The sequence below is a fragment of the Tiliqua scincoides genome, chromosome 5 (assembly GCF_035046505.1).
Source record: "Tiliqua scincoides isolate rTilSci1 chromosome 5, rTilSci1.hap2, whole genome shotgun sequence".
Taxonomy (NCBI): domain Eukaryota; kingdom Metazoa; phylum Chordata; class Lepidosauria; order Squamata; family Scincidae; genus Tiliqua; species Tiliqua scincoides.
The window spans coordinates 134403955-134424075 of record NC_089825.1 but is presented as its reverse complement, the minus strand read 5'-3'; the positions used below and the strand labels follow the sequence as shown (position 1 = coordinate 134424075).

Here is a 20121-nt window from a genome sequence, read left to right as displayed (position 1 = left end):
TAAACGCAATTGGGAGTTAGTTTCAGGTGCCTGAGTCCACTGGGACAGGGCTTGCTCCGCAACTGGTGACCATCTGTAGGGACGGCTTGGATTGGGGAGAGAAAGAGAAGAGACAGGGGAATCAAAGGGAATATTAAGAATAAGTGCAACTGGCAAGTGATCACTCTCAGAACGGGTGCAGACACAGAAATCTGATAAAAGGGGCAGGAGGGCAGGAGAAACTAGGGCATAATCTATTACACTAGCACCTCTTGGAGAGAGGTGGGTAAAATCGCCTGGAATGTCACGGCCTTTTGAGCCATTTAGAATAAAGACGTTAAATGAAATACATAAACTTATAAGATTTGGGGCAAAACTATTTATTACAGAATCTTTGGAAGACCTTGAGGTTTGAAACCAAGGGGGGATAAGGTCATCGGAGTACCAGTTCATCTGCTGGGCAAGTGTAGAATTTGAAGGGCCAATTCTAGAATTAAAATCTCCAGAAATAATCATAAAAGCATCAGAATATAAGTTAGAAGCACGGGATATAGTGTTATCAAGATCTAACCAAATGTCGGATGGGGCAAGTTTAGCTGGGGGTATATATACATTAAAAAGAAGAATTTGAATATCTTTAAACTGAATTAATATAGTTTGAAAATAAGGAGAGTTCGAATCTAACTGAGAAACTAAACAAGAAAGGCCAGATTTAACAAAACAACAAAGTCCCACAAAAGGTCTCCCTAGGGCATTCTTCCTAAATGCTGGGGTCACAAAAGAAGTATACCCATGTAGGGACAGTGGGACCAACGACCATGTCTCCTGAAATAAAATAAAATTAAACTTTTTAATAAAAGCGTGGAAGTCCTTATCTGAGCTTTTAGATGACCAACCGGAAATGTTCCATGAGATCAAAGTGAAAAGAGTGGAAGAGGAAGGGGTTAGGGAAGTTGGTTCTAGTCAGTGCTTAGAGGATGTGGAGAGAGAACCATCAGAATGATCCTTTACAAAGGTAAAATCGAAGTTTAAAGGAGGAGGGAATTGGGATGTAGCGTCTACCAATACAAAGGGTTCAGAGGGTAGGGACTTAGAAACAACACAAACAGGAAATAGATGTTGATTAATAGACTTAGTTGGACCAGTAACAGTGGGTAAGGATTGCTGGTCCACTTCTATTGAGTTAGTAGGAGAAATGGGTAATTGGGTTGATATAGGAGAAGAGGAGGGACAGAGAGAAAGGGGGTCATTGGAACAGAGAGAAACAGCTGTCGGGTGAGTGAGTCTTGACTGGTCATAAGACTTAGGAGTTTGCAATAGTGGAAGGGAAGGGAAAGAAGAACAGTTCGAGGACTCAGTAGATCCAACGAAGGGAATCGAAAGAGAGGGGCACAGGTTCTTTGGTCGCAGTGTTAAGGAGTTCTTAGTCCTTCGAAGACTGCGAGATTTTTGCTGAGGCCGGTCTGTCTTGGATGTGAGTAGTGAAGATTGTCCTCGACGACCAGGAGGAGAAGGTAGTAGCGGAGGGTTTTTTTGGGGAAGAACATGATTAGGTAGAGCTGGGCTAACTTGTACAGTTACTGAATCTTTTATTGTAGATGTAGAATTTCCATTTGAATGCATAGACTTTTCCAAGGGAGAGGATACATTTTGTAGGTGAGTTGAAAAAAGTTTTCGGATGATCATATTTTGGAAATGTCTCTGAGGAAAAATTCCCAACGCTCTAAAACGTTGAGACTGAAGAAAGATTCGATTTGGAATTCTACAAGTATTGAAATAGAGAAGAACGCGCTGTTGCCGAAGCACAGAAGGCAATCTCACGTAGTTACATAAATCAATATTAGATACAGTATCTATAATGCTGTCTATACTGTGGCACATGCCTTGCATCTCATGCATTCCTCCAGACCCAGAAAATAGAGGATGGAAGCAAAGTGAGCATGGAACCCTGGCAGGTGATGCTTCCTCACTGGTGTACAACACTGGGAATCAGGGACTCAGGGGCTTGGAGGGCAGGTATATGCGCTGATTCCTCTATCAATACCATCCTTTCCATTTTGTCCCCAGCATTTCCCCTTGCCCCTACTCAGACCTGGTGCAAGTCCAGGTAGACGCACAGAAGCCCTTGCAGGCAGGGCCTCTGAGAGGAATTTTATCAGGGTGTGCAAAGTTTCTTTTGGGCCCCTTCCCAACGTGGAAGGGGGTGAAACAGAGTGGGGGGGCAGTGGGGGGGCAGAATGGGGGCAAAACAGGTGGGGGAAACTGGCAACAGCTAGAATAGTCTTTGGAACCCAGGTCTGCCAGTCTTCCCAATTTAGAGCTCAGGTCTACCTGCCTGCCCGACTTTGGCAGCTCTATACAGTAATATGGAAAACTAAACACACTCCTAAGTCTCTCTAAAGTCTTTCAAATACAGAAAATAATTGCAGGAGATGAGTACCATTGTATTTAGGCTCACACTAGAATGGAAAGTCTCCTGTGTACACCAACACTGACTTCTGCAGCAGCTGCAGTCCCGCAGCTCTGTCACTGAGCTCCTCTACACTCCTTCACTAGCGAAAGAGCAACTGCAGCAGGTCAGTTTCCTCGACACTGTTAAGGAATGTATGCATTCCTGGGCCTGGTGTGTTTGGCTTATGGCAGTAGTTGCCGTCATGTACCCACGATAATGCCCACAGCATCCCACAGCACATTTAGCTTCCTTAAATGTTACACCAATACCTGGGTATATTTGGGGTGCCAATTCCAAAAATGGCATCCATTTTGCCCTCTCATGTTTATTTTTGGAGATATAGTATAGCCTCATTAGTGAATGCTTGAAGCAGCTTCCTCATGAGGAAGCCCACACCATGGCTGATACTGAGACCTTATTTGAACAAAAGAGAGCAATTAATAAGAAGACAGCATTCAAATATCCAGTAGATGCTCTATTTTTTTTTTCTCCTGTCTTCTTGAAACTATTTAGTTTCATGTGTGAATGAGCCTGCCTGAGCTTAGCACTTGGGATATCCTAGACCAGTGCTTCTCAAACATTTTAGCACTGAGACCCACTTTTAAAAATGACTATCACAACCTATGTATCTTTACTAGACAAAGAAAGAGATCAAGAAAGAAAGAATATTTTTATTTAATAATAAATACATAAATATTAAAAATCCGGGTCCTGTGCTCCCAAGGCTGCTAGAGACCTTACATATAGTATGTATGTAGACATTTGCTAGACTCTCCCTAGACAATGACTGTTCCCCCAAACCTTGCTACAGTCCTTCCAGGGTATGAGAAGGCTGAATTGGAGAGCAGCGTGTTGAGTGAGGAACTTCCAGACCAGACAAAAGGCTGAAACATGGTTCACACTTGAGCTACGTCATGCCAATTACTAGAGAAAATCAGAATCTGTGACGTTTTAATTTGGGGTATGAAGGTGACCACATCTTCACAGATTAGTATTCCAGCTATGAGAGCAGTCTTTCCATCTAGTTTTCCCTCTGCTGCAATTTCATCTGCAAACTGGGCAAGGGTGGTAGCAAAGGGTTTTTTAAAAAATATTTTGGAAACTTTTCACAACCCACCAAAAATTGCCTCGTGACCCACTGGTGGCTCCCGACCCACAGTTTGAGAAACACTGTCCTAGATGAATCCCATCATCTTTTCTTATATGTCCCAGCCATATACTGTACAGCCATTACGATGTGTATGTAGAATAAAGCATCTGATTGGATGAATGATGAAACACTCTTCTGTAATGAACTTTTGTTTTCTTTGTTCCTTCATTGTGATTCATTCCAAAGTTTCTGGAATGAGTACCCAAGGTCTTACTCTAGAACAGTGTCTCTCAAGGTTTGTCCTCGGCCATCCCACTTCACATGACCCACCTATTCGAAGTACCACTGGAAGTAACTGACAATGACATAACTGGACCAGAACTGGATGCAATACTCCAGGTGTGGTCTTACCATCAATTTGTACAATGGCATTATAATATTGGCTGTTTCATTCTCAATCCCTTTTTTAATTTTCCCGAGCATTGAACTGGTCTTCTTCATAGCCACTGCACACTGGGTTGACACTTTCATCGTGCTGTCCACCAGCACCCCAAAAACTCTCTCCTGATTCATCACAGAAAGTTCAGAACCCACCAGCTTATGTGTGAAACTTTGACTTTTTTCACCCCAATGTGCATCACTTTATACTTACTTATTGAAGTGTATTAACTGTCTGTTCACCCATTTCAGAGAGATCCTTCTGGAGATCTTCACAATCCCTTCTGCACTTTATCACCCCATCTCCAGGTCATTTATAAACAAATTGAAAAGCACCAATTCTGGGACCAATCCTTGGGGCACACTGTTTTCACCTCTCTCCACTGTGAAAATTGCAAATTGACATTCACCCTCTCTTTCCTGGTCTTTGACCAGTTCCTAATTTATAAAATGACCTGTCCTTTTAATCCCTGACTGGAGTTTTATCAGCAGCCTTTGATAAGGGTCTCTGTCAAACGCCTACTGAAATTCAGATATATAACGTCCACAGGTTCTCCCGCATCCACATGCCTGTCGACCTTTTCAAAGCATTCCTGAGCATGAAATTGCAAAAGGACAATTCTAAATTTGCAAAATAGAGAATTTGGGCTGGTCCAGCTCAACATGGAAGGGTTTAAAAAGCTGCACCTCTTCTACACAACAGTTAAAGGCAGAGGTTCTCAAATTGGGATGTTGTGACATTCCAGCCAGGGAAGCCCCATCTCTGTCCCCTTAAGGGTCACTTCGATGGTGAAGGAAGCAACATGATCACCACGATTGCACTGCTGCCGAGGATAAAAAGGGTTTCTTAACTCACCATTAGCAGTGCCGGCCCACTAGGTGGTGCGGGGACCCCCCAAGCCTCAGAACAACTAAAAATACCTATCCCAACCCACTTTTGGTTTCGCAGTTGCAAACCGGAAGTGGGCCGTGATTGCTATTTTTAACTGTTCTGAGATGTGGGGAGCCCAGCAAAGGGTCCAAGGGCTCCCTGAAGCCCCCCCCCCACGAAAGTCACTGCTAATGGTGAGTTTAAAAAACTCCTTTTATCCCCAGCAGCGATGTGATCACGGCAATTTCGTCACTGCCTTTGCCCCCCCCCCCCCCGGCAAGCACTTTCCCCTGTTTCCAATCTCCCAGAGAGTTTGGGAACCTCTGGATAAACAGAGATGATACAATAGATGTATCATCTATTGTATCATCTCCTATTGTATCTGATCACTTTGAGTGAGTCTGAAACTGTTGAGTAGCAAACAGGTTTGCCTCCTTTGACCACGAGGAAGTAAGAAAAACACATAGCAAAAATAATGTGCTCCCTTGTAATTTCAGCAATTATTGCCATCAATTCCCAAGGGCAAAGCTCTTTTCAAGCACACACAAGAAAAATATCAGTGAGCAAGCCTGAGAGTGGTTATAAAAACTGTAGGGTACAATTCCCAGCTCAGATTAGGTACTATTGACAGGCAGGTCTCTGTCAATTTCATCCTTTTCCTCTAAATCAGCCTTTCAAGTTCCAGGAACAGGGATTCAAGTCTGGCTTTTTTAACATGGTTGAGATTAAGGAGAAAGGGGGGCTTATCCATCATGCTGCTGTTGCTGTTGCTATTGCTACCTCCAATGGTGTGCAAAGCACATGCTGAGAAGTGTGCGGGGGATGTTCCCATGCTTATCCGACATGAGTGGTACCAGCCAGGAGAGATTCTTATTGGCGGGATCGTATCTAATATCGGTTTCATGCCTCCGAAATTTTCCTTCGAAAAACATCCTTCTAATCAAGAGATTAAAAAATTACCAATGTAAGGAGTTCTCTCACCTCCTCCTCCAATAGTCTAATATATATATTTCGCATTCTGCATCTTGGCATGTCCACAACACATCTGACAGTTTGGGGGAAAATGAGTTGTGCATTTTTGGGGTCATTAATGAATAGCTATGAACTACGAACAATTTAACATTTGCAATGGTTAAAGACATACAAAGAGACATACATGCTATGCTCAAAAAGGATATTTTAGGCACAATCCTAACCCACTTTCCAGCACCAACATAAGGGTAATCCAACTTTGAGGTAAGGGAACAAACATTGCCTTACCTTGAGAAGGCCTCTGTGACTTCCCCCCAACTGCAGGATGCAGCACATGCCCCACTGGCACAGCTATGCCAGTGTAGGAAAATTGGTTAGCATTGTGCCCTTTGGATTGTAGTAAAAAGCATTTCAACTCACACATAATATCATACAGTTCTTTTTATTACCTGTCGTGTTTTGGTTTCCTGTCTAGTGACCATGGAAGCCTTAGGAAGCCTTGCTCTCAACAATACTCTTCTAGTTGTCTATTATATAAATTAGATTATGGCTGCAATTCTATCCACACTTACCTGGGAGTAAGCCCCCTTGACTATACTGGGACTATACTGGGACTGTGTGCCCGTTGGGCAAAAAGGCGGGGTACAAATTAATAAAATAATAAATAATAATAATAAATCTGAGTAGGCATTCATAGGATTAGGCTTTCAGTTGATGTCATCTCTTCCAAGAGCATAGAAACCGGGTTATTATGTATAGGGGATTCTTTGGCCAGCCTGAAAGTAACCAGACTAAGGGCTCAATCCAGTCCAACTTTCCAGTGCCAATGCAAGTACAATGCAACCCCAAGGAAAGGAAACAAATGTTCCCTAACATTGAGGAGGCTTTCATGACTGCGCCCACACTGGAGGATGCAGTGCATGCCCTGTTTGCATGGCTGCATCAGTGCTAGAAAGTTCATCGGATTGGACCCTAAACGACTTAGCTCAGAGAGCACCTCAGGCAGAAAATCCCCATTTTAAAATGTTCCACAGAGAAAGCACTATAGTTGAGAATCTCTCTTCCCAATTTTTGGAATGCAAGGAGAGGCTCCAATAGCTTGGATAGCTTGGACATTCCTGATATTCTGCAGGAATGTGGTTCGATGTTCAGATATCATTCAGGCTGGTTAAGCATCAAAACAACCATACTCTTTAAGGAGAATCTTTCTGTTACTGACCATGTCGGGAGCCTCCATGAGGCTTCCGTGTGGTCCTAGAGGTGCACAAGGTTCTGTGCCCAGGGCATTTGCCCCTTTCACTTTATGGCAGATTCGCCATTGACAAATGAAAATTTTATCCAGTTGGATTTCTGATTTGGTTCACAAGCTTGGAAAAGTGCCATCCATTCTGAATAGATGGTTCTATAATGTCTTTCTGGGTGCTTGTGTGTGCGCCGATAAATTTCAAATATTATTTAGATTGCAGACTGGGCTGTGCCTCACTTCAGAAATATCTTTCATGTAAACAGTAATACCTGCTATTTTCAGCAGAGGACAACTATGACAAACTAGATTTCCAGTGGATTCTGTCACAAGTACCTTTACTGGCTGAACAAGCAGCTGTTGGAGTACTGTAAGAGGATTTCCTGCCTAAGGCAGGGGTTTGGACTAGATGACCTATTAGGCACCTTCCAACTCTACAATTCTGTGATTTTTGTCCTCATTTCACTACCAAGCAGCTCAATCTCTTAGAGCCTGGGAGGGCCAGTTATGTATTTGGACACTGTTGGATTCTACTTAAAACTGTCAGACACTTCCTTTGCAGAATGATAACAAGGTTGTACCAGCACATCCTAGCCTTGGCCTTTGCCATAGATGAGATCAATGAAAACTCTGAAATCTTGCCCAATATCACTCTGGGATTTCATATCTATGACAGCTACAGTGTTGCAAGGACAACCTACCGCAATACTTTGGGCCTGCTCTTTCAGTCATCAAGGTTCATCCCCAACTACAACTGTGGCTCCAAGAAAAATTTAATTGGAGCCGTTGGTGGACTTTACTCCGATATCTCCTCATATATGGCAAACACCTTAGGTCTTTTCAAGATTCCACAGGTAAGAACTGTCCATAGGAGGAAATCTAAGAATTTTTCTATTTTGGAGTATATCAGATGGCACAAATATTTCAGCCTTACCTAATATTTTTTTTTCTTTCTCAAAAAAATAAAAAATAAATAAATTGAATTATCTTCTGTAGAAGTGGGACAAAATACACAGTTTTTCTTGAAACAGTTTAAAGACTGGAAAGTACATTTATAATTCAACCCAAGCAGCCATGAGGATTTCTATCTTTAAAAAAAAGTTAGTTAGAAATTAATTTCTAAGTGAGTACATAATATGAATTTCAAATAATCCTATTTCATGCCTAAAGTAACTGGATTCTATTTTTCAAGTTTTCCTATGGCTCATTTGAACCAGGAAAGAACGACAATTCCAAATTGCCTTCCTTTTATCGCATGGTCCCCAATGAAGCCCTTCAGTACTGGGGAATTGTCCAGTTATGTCTGCATTTTGGATGGAAATGGGTCGGCCTCCTCGCTATGGATAATGAAGCTGGAGAACACTTCTTACAGGTCTTGGAACCCATGCTGTCCCAAAATGGAATTTGTTCAGCCTTCACTGAAAGGGGTAAAGAGATAATTCATGCTGGGACAATAACAGAATATCTCAAAGAAGTTGTGAACAATATACCAGTGTTCCTGGAGAGCAAAGCCAATGCAATTGTTTTCTATGGGGACATTCCAAATATTGTATTATTGACAACCAATATGTGTGTTATAAATATGATTCCTCTGGTCATTCCTGGATTTAAACCCCCTGAAGGTAAATTGTGGATTATGACAGCCCAGATTGATTTTACAAGCAACATCTATTACAAGATAGTTAATATTCAGCCATTCCGTGATGCTCTCTTCCATGGTGCTCTTTCCTTCTCAATTCATTCCAATCAGCCTGCTGGATTCACAGACTTTCTTCAGAATATAGAGCCTCTGGAGGATAAAAATAATGGCTTTTTGAAGATGTTCTGGGAGCATGCATTTGGCTGTTCGTTCCCAAAACTTGGTGTGCCTCCAAGGAGTAGAGGACAATGTACCGGAGAGGAGGAGCTGGAGAGCCTCCCTGCACCTGTTTTTGAAATGAGCATGACAGGCCACAGCTATAGTATCTATAATGCTGTCTATGCAGTGGCACATGCCTTGCATCTCTTGCCTTCCCCCAGAGCCAGATATGAAGAAATAGGGAATGGAAAAAGACTGATCATGGAGCCCTGGCAGGTAATCCTGTCAATCCAATATTACCATTTTACTGTGAGTGCTCAGGTTCCTGAAAGGTGATAGCTGACTGGTTGTGTTCCCCAAGTTCCCCTGTTTTTTTTTTCCTGTGCATTTCTCTGCATTTGGGGGAGTTTACTGTGCCATTCAGATGCTGGGAGCAGCAGGTTTGCAGCCCTTTGTTCTGCAAAACATAATTTTTGTTTTGCTTTTCTCTTCCATTTGAGTCTGAAACTTTGAATCAGGAATGAACTAGCTGCTTGGCTTATGTTCCTGCCAGTTCTCCTCCGGGAAGGAAAGACTTCGCCGGTTAAACCAGTGACTGTGTTAAAACCTAGCGCTAAAAGTTCCAAGCTGACAAGAAGGAGTGCTCTCTTTGTTCCAGCACCCCAAAGCCCATGTCGTGGGCTCTGAAATGGAAGGGAGTCACTGAAGATGAGTGAACATGTTGGATAACTGGGTAACCCTGAAAAGGCAGGAATAAGTCTAGCTAGAGATCATCAGTGCTTATGTTTTCTTTTGCCATTTGTAGTCCTTCCACAATGCATTCAGGCCTCTTCAGCCTACAAAAGAGGTACATGAGGGGGGCAAGATTGAGGGTGCAATCCTAACCAACTTTCCAGCATTGGCATAGCTGTGCTAGTGGGGCATGTGCTGCATCCTGCAGTTGGGTGACGCTCACAGAGGCCTCCTCAAGGAATGGCAATGTTTGTTCCCTTACCTCAAAGTTGTATTACCCTTAAGTCGGTGCTGGAAAGTGAGTTAGGATTGCGCCCAGAGACATACAAAATTATGCCTGGGAAGGACAGAGTGGATAGAGACTTGCTCTTTTCCCTCTCACACAACACCAGAACCAGGGAACATCCACTAAATTTGAGTGTTGGGAGAGTTAGGACAGACAAAAGTAAATACTTCTTCACTCAGTGTGTAGTTAATCTGTGCAACTCCTTGCCACAGTATGTGGTGACAGCATCTGGCCTAGATGCCTTTGAAAGGGAATTGGACAAATTTCAGGAGGAAAAATCTTTACTCAGCCTGTGGTCGGTCTGTGGAACTCCTTGCCACAGGATGTGGTGATGGCGTCTGGCCTGGACGCCTTTAAAAGGGGATTGGACAAATTTCAGGAGGAAAAATCCATCACGGGTTACAAGCCGTGATGTGTATGTGCAACCTCCTGATTTTAGAAATGGGTTATGTCAGAATGCCAGATGCAAGGGAGGGCACCAGGATTCAGGTCTCTTGCTGTTTTGTGTGCTCCCTGGGCATTTGGTGGGCCACTGTGAGACACAGGAAGCTGAACTAGATGGGCCTATGGCCTGATCCAGCAGGGCGGTTCTTATGTCCTCAGATTTAACTTGCAGCTGGTCCTTTTAACATGCAACACAAATGCCTCAGCACCATCTGCTGGCATAACTTGTAAGTGCAGTTGGGAATACCCTTTTGCCAAGTTTATTTCCTCTTTATCTACCTTTATCGACCATTTCATTTTTCGCTTTTTGGTTAGACTTTTAGTAATTTGTTTACAATATACATGAACATTGAGTCTTCGCAGTCTGTGGAATGGGAAACACTGTGGATTGTCACATCTACTTCCTCTGCAAGTGCTAGTATGAGAATGATTTTGATAGAAAACACAGAGGTTCAATTTTTTTTTTTTCAAAGTGGGGGCTTTGCACAGCTAGCCCCTCTCTCTAGCCTGATCTCCTGGCTGGTGGCAGAGGTGACATTGTACCAAAGCTTTTCTGCATTCTGCTGAGTGTCCAAGCAGGGGAAAGAGGGGGGCAGGAAAGGCATGAGTGTGCTAACCACTAGGCCCTACTGCCCTGGATCAGCCCATAGATGCTGAGAACCCCTCCCTCTACCATGTCACATGGTTATTTTCAGAAGTTCTCCCAATCAGCATCATAACCAACTCATGCAATTAATTGGCATAGAATCTGGCTATGATCTTTCCTTTACATGGTCCCTAAAGAAGCTATGGTCGAGTATAACTTGTCAAAGAATAATCTATCAAACCCTTTTCACTCTAAGAAGGAAATTCATATAGGGAATTCTGCTTAGAACAGCTTACTAGGAATATTATTGTAGGTTTTAAACCTGATGCTTTCATGCCTCTTTCCACCCAGCTCCACTCACCTCTTCTGAGGCTCTCGTTCAACAACAGTTGTGGAGATGAAATTAAGTTCAACGAACATGGAGAATTAGCAGCTGGATTCGATATTACAAACTTGATCACTTTCAGGAATGACTCCTATGTCAGAGTCAAAGTGGGGAGTTTGGATCTTCAAGCTGATTCAGGCATTACATTTGCCATTGATGTGGATGGAATTGAGTGGCCTGACCATTTTATTCAGGTTGGGAAATCTTGTTTTTTGCAAGATAAATATTTCCTGTCAAAATTTGAAATTTTGTTTGACTATGTGCAGAAAGACACAGGTAGGTGGCAGTGGGTGTCTGGGGATCCATTTCCTACTCACCTGTACGTTTCCCTGCAGTCCTTAGAGGTATATTTAGTCCAATCTCATCATTTCCACCACCACCTCCATGGATGCAACAGCACCAAAACAACAACCGCTGCATCCTAAGGTGGGGGTCAGTTGCAGAGGTCTTCTCTAGGTAAGGGAACAATAGTCCCTTTACGCAGAGGTAAATATCCACAGCACAGAGAGGTATATTCAGACCTTCAACATCTATTTTGCTGTCACAATTCTGTACTGACCTGTGTGCAGGATCAGGTCCAGGAAGGAGATTAAGATATCCAGTGGGACCAAATCTTCCCATCTCCTGCCCGTTCCACCCCTCTTCCCCCCAGTTGCCCTCTTTCCTTCCCCTCCTGCCTCTCCTGATGTTTTGCTACTTGCACTGACTACTTAGTGGCAGTCAGTGCCAGTGTAAGAAGAGAACCAACACAGCATGGCTTGGTGTAATACGCATAAGATTGGACCCTGAATTTTGGAAGTGATCAGCTGAATACAGGCTCCCGGAACAGCTTGACAGCCCAAGACTCAAGCAGAAGCCTCACTTTTTATTGTCAGCCCACTCATCCCTACCCACACTATCAAGTTAGCTGTCAAGGAGCCTTGCGTGATCCTTGAAAAGTTCCATGTGTGACTGCACCTTGCTTGTGCAGCACTTTGAACCCTGTGGAGAAAAGCCATCTTCTAGTAGCGAACAAAGTTGTTAAGTGACACAAAAGAAGGATCCCCAGCCCTGCAATGCTCAAAAACAGCATGGTCAGATAAGTGGCCCGATCCTACTGGTCCTCTCCCCCGCCAGAATGCATCTTCCGGTGACTCGGTGTTTTTTCTGGGCACTGCAAATATCAAGGTACCGTAGCACACTGCCCAGCTGCCACTGTAAGAAAGGAGAGACCAGACCCTCATGCTGGTAGCCACCACAAGCACCCCAGCACTGGTAAGTTGGTACAGGGGTGGACAGTGCTCTGGAGTCAGTGGAACAAGGAGGCAAGTGGGCAGAATGGGGTGGAGACGCAAGCAAGGAGTAGAGCAGATCAAGGCCAGGAAAGGGGTGGTGTCAGCAGCAGCACTGCTGCCAAAATCTGATCCCCCTTCCTAGCCTAGATTCATCCTTCTGAGTCCACTCAGACCCGTAACTGGCAAAGGTCCAGTGAGACTCAAGGGGCAGCAAAGGCCAGGTCAAGGAAACAACTGCTACCTCCTCCTTCTTGACCTCAATACACCAGGGCTCCATCCAAGTGTGGAAACTGTTATCATCCTCTAATTGTATTTATGTTTTTGTCATAAATAATTCTGAGTACATTTGACCAAATGTGCCACCTGTGAGCTCAAGGATAGTATTATACACTGTCATCACCCCTCTTCTTAACTGGCACGTCATTTGTACACCAAAACTCCCCAAACATGCTTGGTGTTAATGCTAAAACTTCCTTGATTTGACAGGTGCCACCCTTGTCTCTCTGTAATGATAACTGCCCACCTGGTTCCAGCAGGAAAAGGAAGGAAGGGGAGAAATTTTGCTGCTATGATTGTGCTCCGTGTCCAGAAGGGAAGATCTCAAATCAAATCGGTAAGCTGTGTATAGTTAAGCAATTAGAATAGGATTAATCCTATCTAACCCCTCTCCCCTGCCCCTCTGGAGCAGCCTTCCACTGGAGCACACCCTGCATCCCGAAAGGGAAAGTCCCAGATGTCTCAGCAAGATTCTTGGTTCCCTTACCCCAGGGGTACACTGCCAGGATGGGACAATTTTGCTGGGGCAGGTCCGAACAGACTTGGCAAGCTGGATTCAGTTGCAGACCTGGCCCCTGTGCTGCCCTGGGACCACAACATGCCACCCCCTGCAACAGGCTCCCCCTCCCCCGGGAATACTGGCGCACCCTATCAAGCCTCACACAATGTTCCTAAGTGCTCTGAAATCATTCTGAGTCCTCTGGAGCACCATTAAACAGAGCACTCCAGAGAACTCAGAAGGCTTCCGGATCTCCCTTGAATGCAGCACGGGGCTTCTGCCTGCCCCCAGAATGGCTCTGAGGGGCAGGTGGCAGCAGCAGTGCTGCAGCAGGCACAGCAGTTCCATCCCCATGGGGCCCACAGGCATGGTACCTGGGGCTTTTGCCCACCTGACCCTCTCCATTACTGCCACTGGGTGGGTTGAGGCCGGGGAAAAGGATAGGATATCAGCAAAGATGCTGCAGCTAATAATGCCCCCCTTCCCATCCTTGACTCACTTTCCATCATACCCAAATCTCTGCCCTGTTCCTCCCACCTCACCTACCCATTCTTCCCACCAACCACCACCCTTCCAGCAGCACAGCAGGCCCATAAGATTGGGCTGCTAGTCTGTCAAAAGCACTGACACTCTTGGAAGAACAGATAGGTGTTCCTGGTAACAATTATAGTAGCTTGAAGGTGGTATGTGTTCTTTTTCCAGACATGGATTACTGTATTCCTTGCATGGAAGATCATTACCCAAACAAGCACCAAGATGGATGCATTCCCAAGACACCAACCTTTTTATCTTATGCAGAACCCCTGGGCATGACTTTAGCTGCCTTGGCTCTTTTCTTTGCTGTGATCACAGCTGTGGTGCTGGGAATCTTCATTCAGCAAAGGGACACTCCCATCGTCAAAGCCAACAACCGCAGCCTCACCTATGTCCTCCTCATCTCCCTCCTTCTTTGCTTCCTCTGCTCATTGCTCTTCATCGGAAAGTCTACAAACACAACCTGCCTTGTTCGGCAAACAGCCTTTGGCCTCATCTTCTCTGTTGCTGTTTCGTCTATCTTGGCCAAAACCATCACAGTGGTGGTGGCATTCATGGCCTCCAAGCCTGGAAACATTTTCCGGAAATGGGTGGGGAAAAGATTGGCACACTTTATTGTCTTATCCTGCACTCTTTTTCAAGTAGGCATTTGTGCTGCTTGGTTGGGTGTTTCTCCTCCATTCCCCGAGCTGGACATGCACTCACAGATTAGAGAAATTGTAGTGGAATGTAATGAAGGTTCAGCCACCATGTTTTACTTTGTCCTGGGCTACATGGGCTTCCTGGCCTCTGTCAGCTTCAGTGTGGCTTTTCTAGCCAGGAAACTGCCAGACAGTTTCAATGAAGCCAAATTCATTACCTTCAGCATGCTGGTCTTTTGCAGCGTTTGGTTGTCCTTTGTGCCAACCTACCTGAGCACAAGGGGAAAAGCCATGGTGGCTGTGGAGATCTTCTCCATCTTGGCCTCCAGTGCTGGGCTACTAGGCTGCATCTTTTCTCCCAAATGCTACATCATTCTCCTGCGGCCTGATCTGAACAAACGAGAACAGTTAATAAGAAGACAAAAATGAGATATCTAATAATCAGTCTTTTTCCTTCTGTGTCCTGTCTCTGACATATGGAAAGAGCTGGCCTTCTGTCCAAAGGTGAAGCCTGGGATGATACATAAGAATCTAATCTACACACACACCCCTTCCAACAAAATGACTGTGATGTGTACCTAGAATAAAAACTCTAAGTTTATACATTGTAAAAATGTTCTTATGCCATAGGTTTCATTTTTCTTGGTTTCCTAGCAGAAGCTCAGGGTGAAATTTTGGAATAACTAGAGCTGAACCCAGAGTATCCTATTTTATTGTTAACTTAAAACTATTAAAATAACAATGTTTTACTTTGAATTATTTTATTCATAATCGTCTTCAAGTCAGGAACAGTGGCTTCAGCATAGAAAGGGGGTATGAGTCCCATGGCTAATCACGTCTCAGTGGCTTCCCGTCTAGTCCCTGGCATAATACTATCAAACAGTTACAGTGCACTGTATAATATTGAAAATTGTGCATCTGCATTTTCTCATTTATCCTTATTACAACAATTCATTGAGGAAGATCAGGATAATTACTATCTAATTGCAGAGACCGAACCTGAAAGTTAAAAGAAATGGTCCTTTCAAAGGTTAACTACCGAGTTCAGTGGTGATGGAAGAATTTTAACTCTGCCCTTCTCCCAATTGGGCTAACAGAGGATTCCTTTAGAACAGGGGATGAGCAAACCCCTGCCTGCGGGCCATTTGTGGCACTAGGGGACCCCAAATCTGGGCCACAGGGAGACCCCAGTCTCCAATGAGCCTCTGGTCCAAGTTAGCCCATGCTGGCCTGGTCGCAAATGCCAGACACAAGCTGTGGGCCAAATTAGAGCTAGGCCTTTTATCGTCTCCATGTGTTTTTTGCTTTTCCCTGGGCCTGATTTTAAATGCCTTCCCATTGCCTCTGAACAACTAATGTCTCCATGCGTTTCTGGCTTGGTCTGTATGTTTTCACTGTGCAAGAGGTGTGTGGCAAACAGTGCATAGTTCTCATGTGGTTCTACATGCCTTTGGGCACAATCCTAACCAGGTCTACTCAGAAGTAAGTCCTATTTTGTTCAATGGGGCTTACTCTCAGGAAAGTGTGGTTAGGATTGCAGCCTGTATTATAGTTCTCATGTGTATTATAAATAAGCTCAATCAAATTCATTCATTCATATAAGTTCCGTGTTTAATGTATTCATTTATGAAAATGTATGTAAATTTATTCAAATTTGAAATGTAAATTAATTCTTTTTTCCCGGGCCCCCCAACGCAGTGTCAGAAAGATTATGTGGCCCTCCTGTCAAAATGTTTGCCTACCCCTGCTTTAGAGCTAAACAGGTTTTATCAAGCAACAGCACACAATGCCTGTGCTTGATAACATCTGTTTTGCTCTAAAGCAGGTGTGGGCAAACATTGCCTGCACTTATGTCATCAGTCACTAGATACAGTAGTGTGTTAAACCAAGCGCACTCCTAAATCAGAAAATTAGCATGATCATATTTCGGGATATTTCACACTAGAATGGAAAGTGTCCTGCGTGTACCAAAACTTGCTTCTGCAGCAGCTGCAGTCCCGCAGCTGTGTCTCTGAGCTCCTGTACACATCTTCGTGGTAAGCACATCCACAAGCCAAAGAGCTACCGTAGCAGGCCGGTTTCCCCCCAGATTTGACACTGTGTCCTGTATGCGTTCCTGGGCCTGGTGTATATGATTTTCAGCTGTAGCCACCGTAGTGCGGTAGTGTCCCCAGCAGGGCCTCTGAGAGAAATTTTATGAAGGGGTACAAAGTTTCTTTGGGGCCCCTTCCCAAAGAGGAAGAGGGTGAAACCAAGTCAGGGGTAGAAATGGGGTGGGTAGAATGGGGTCAAAACAGGGGGAAAGTGGCAAAAGCCAGAATAGGAGCCAAGGTCTACCAATCTTCCAATAGATAGGTCAGGTCTACCTGCCTACCCGGCATTGACAGCATCCCACATGGGCAGTGAGTCTGGGTGAGTCTGGGTCCCCTCCTTTGGCTCCTGGGTCCCCTTTGTGATCCTGGGCCTGGGTACAAATTAACCCCTTTACCCCCCCCCTCCTAGGCCCTAGCCCCCAGCATCACGTGCAGGCAGCAAAGTCAGGTGAGAAAAGAAAATGTACGATACTAGGAAATTTCTGGCTCCCCTCCTTAGGCTCTTGAACCCCTTTCTCCTGGGTTGCCCTGGGTCCCATTAGGGAGAAGGGCGGGATAAAAATAAAGTTTTATTATTATTATTATTATTATTATTATTATTATTATTATTATTCTCACCCTGGGTCTGAGTACAAATTACCCCCTTTAGCCCCCCTCTCATACACCCTGACAGCAGGCCATGATTTTGGCAACAATCCTGTGTACACTTTCCTGGGAGTATGCTTCATTGAATATAACAGAACTTACTTCTGAGTGGACATGTATAGGACTACAACTTTCATTTGGTTTTAGAAACTAATTTAGGTTCCAGACTGTGATGGGGTTTTTTTTTGGGGGGGGGGGGGGGCGCTAACCATCGCTGACACTTTATAGGCTTTTTTCTATTCTTTTCTAATTGAAGGAGAAGAGGTTAAGGCTGCAATCCTAACTACACTTTCCAGAGAGTAAGCCCCATTGAACAAAATAGGACTTACCATAGATACTCGCCTATAGTACGTGAAATTTTTGCCAAGTAATCAAGTTCAAATTATCACTTCGCCTTATCTCCGGGTCAATCAGAGGGCAAAGCCTTTTGACTCTGAAAAGTTTCATTTCTCAAGCAGCAGGCAGGCACAGCTCCTTGGAAGCAATTTGTTAACCTTTTATTCTCCTTCCTTCTGCTGCAGCCTGGTTCTGCTTGGCAAATGCTTGCAAAGCAGGTTAGTTTTTTGAAAAACCAGGATGGGAATCTTCCTTTCCATCTGAAGCAGGCTACAATTCAATGCACCCTTACTTAAGAATAACACCCATGGAAAGCAGTGGATCTACTTCACAGTAAAAAGGTTTGCAAATATATGCAGCTCCATCTCTCTGCTGTGAATTGAATTGCACACTCCCAGTTATGTGTTATGGGTTGTATGTTGTACGTAGAGCTTCTGGCTTAACACACCAGACACCTTAAAGGTGGATTTGATTCATGGTTCTCCTGCAGTGGTTCCCAAACTTTTTCACTTGCATATCCCTTGGCAGCCCATTTCCATAAATTGTACCCTTCATATTAGCAAAATGTTTGTAATTAATAATACAAGCCTACATCTCCTCCATATGAAAGCCCAGACTTCATGTATTCATCACATATTTTCTCTTTTCATCTGTTTGAAGAACAGAAGACTCTGCCTTTGCACTGTTTTGCACCAGAAGCGTGCTGAGAAATTCTGGGTGATTGATCACTTTCCATATTATGTTTCAGCTTTTTTACTGTGCTGGTTTTCAATCACTGGTTCATACATGAATTGATGACCAAAAACTAGCTATTGGTGGGGCTTTCACAGCCAACTAGCTACCTCCCTTCCTGCCTTGCTGGTCCTTGCAAGGCATTCCTGTCCTGCAAGGCATTCTGGAGCATGACCTGCCTTTTTCTACCTTTATTCCATTCTTTTTCAAGTACCTTTAAAGGTCCTGTTGAGTGTCCCTGGGAGTACATGAATACCAGGTTGGGAACCACTGATTTACTGGTATGTTGTTTACAGTGCACTTACTCTGACAGTGCTTACAAAAAGGTGATGAAGACTAGAATTCAAAAAGAATAAAAATGTATCTTATGATCTTTTACTATGTTTTTAATAAATTAGAGACTACAGTTCTTAGGTAACAATTAGTGGTGGGTTATTTTTCAGGATCTGGCCTTGAGTAAAATCAGACAAAACTATAGTCAGACACCCCCCTAAGTTTAACCTCCAACTTATCTGAGGGTCATAGAAAATTCCATGATTGTTGGCTCAAAACCTGCCCTCGGCTTATCTGTGGGATCGACTTATAAGCGAGTATCTGCGGTGCTTCTGAGTGGGCCTGGTTAGGCTTGTGCCCTAAATATATTTCCATTTCTTTTTCCAAAATGCACATTTCCTCACTGATTTCATTGTTTTGGGACAGTGTGCCTCACGCCAGCCTCACTACCCAGTGACCGCTCCATCATGAAGCTGCTGAAAGAAGCTGTGAGATCTGGTAAAAATGTTTTGCTTTTCCAGTCCTGCTACTGATGATGACACTAAGAGAGAAGAGTAACAGAAATTACAAACTCCTCTGTAATTAGCACAATCATCGGCATTGATTCCCAAGGCCAAAGCTCATGTGCTTTCCAAGCAGGCACTAGAAAAAATTTCAGTGAGCAGGTCTGAGAGAGGTTATTAAAACTGCACGGTATAATTGAACTGTCTAGCTCAGATCAGGGACCGCAGGCAGGCAGAGCTCACTTGCTTTGATCCTTTCCTTGTCTAAATCTGGTTTCAAATTCCAGGAAAGGGCGTTCAAGTCTTTTCTAACACTGTTAAGAATAAGGACAGGGAAGGTTGTTCATCGTCATGGAAGTGTCTCTGTTGTTGCTGCTGTTACTGGTGCTCCCTAAAACAGTGTGCAAAGCACATGCTGAAAAATGCACGGGAAATGTGCCCATACACATTCCACATGAGTGGCACCAACCAGGTGAAATTTGCATTGGTGGGATTGCAACTCATATCTTTTATGCTTCAACTACATTTTCCTTCAGGCGACAACCTCGGGAGCAAATTCAAGATCATCCAGTGTAAGGAGTTGTCTCCCCTCTCCCATAAAGTGATATTCAGATCTATTTTAGGGATTGTGCATATTTGCATGAATACAGTAGCATAGCTAGAGGGGGGCAAAGCACTAAGTTTTGGAGGGAGCCTCACCGCGGCATGCAGGCAGCCTCTCTGCCTCCCCTTTGGAGCCATTCCAGGCTGGGGAGTGAAACAGAAGCGAATGCCGCTTGCACACCACAGTGAGGCTACCTGCAAAACTTAGTGCTTTGCACCCCTTCTAGCTACACCACTGGATCTGATTGTTTGGGGGTGGGAAGAGCTATGCTTTTTATATTCTTTTTTAAAGAAGGGAGGAATATAAACCATAAATTAAAAAAAAATATGAAATGCTTAGAAGACATTTTAAAAAATCTATGTATACTCTGGCAACAGAACATTTTGGATTGTGATAAATTGGATTTCAACTCTCACGAACTGGCACATAAAATTT

At 44.0% G+C, this 20121-nt stretch overlaps 1 protein-coding gene across 1 annotated transcript; it reads left to right on the top strand.

Annotated features, from left to right (window-relative positions):
• The first annotated feature begins 8300 nt into the window (after positions 1-8300).
• On the top strand, positions 8301-14929 carry LOC136653685 (vomeronasal type-2 receptor 26-like). Its single transcript, XM_066630569.1, has 4 exons — positions 8301-9119; positions 11243-11470; positions 13037-13163; positions 14028-14929. Exons 1-4 carry the CDS (start codon positions 8301-8303, stop codon positions 14927-14929), a joined length of 2076 nt encoding a protein of 691 aa, XP_066486666.1.
• Positions 14930-20121: the final 5192 nt, after the last annotated feature.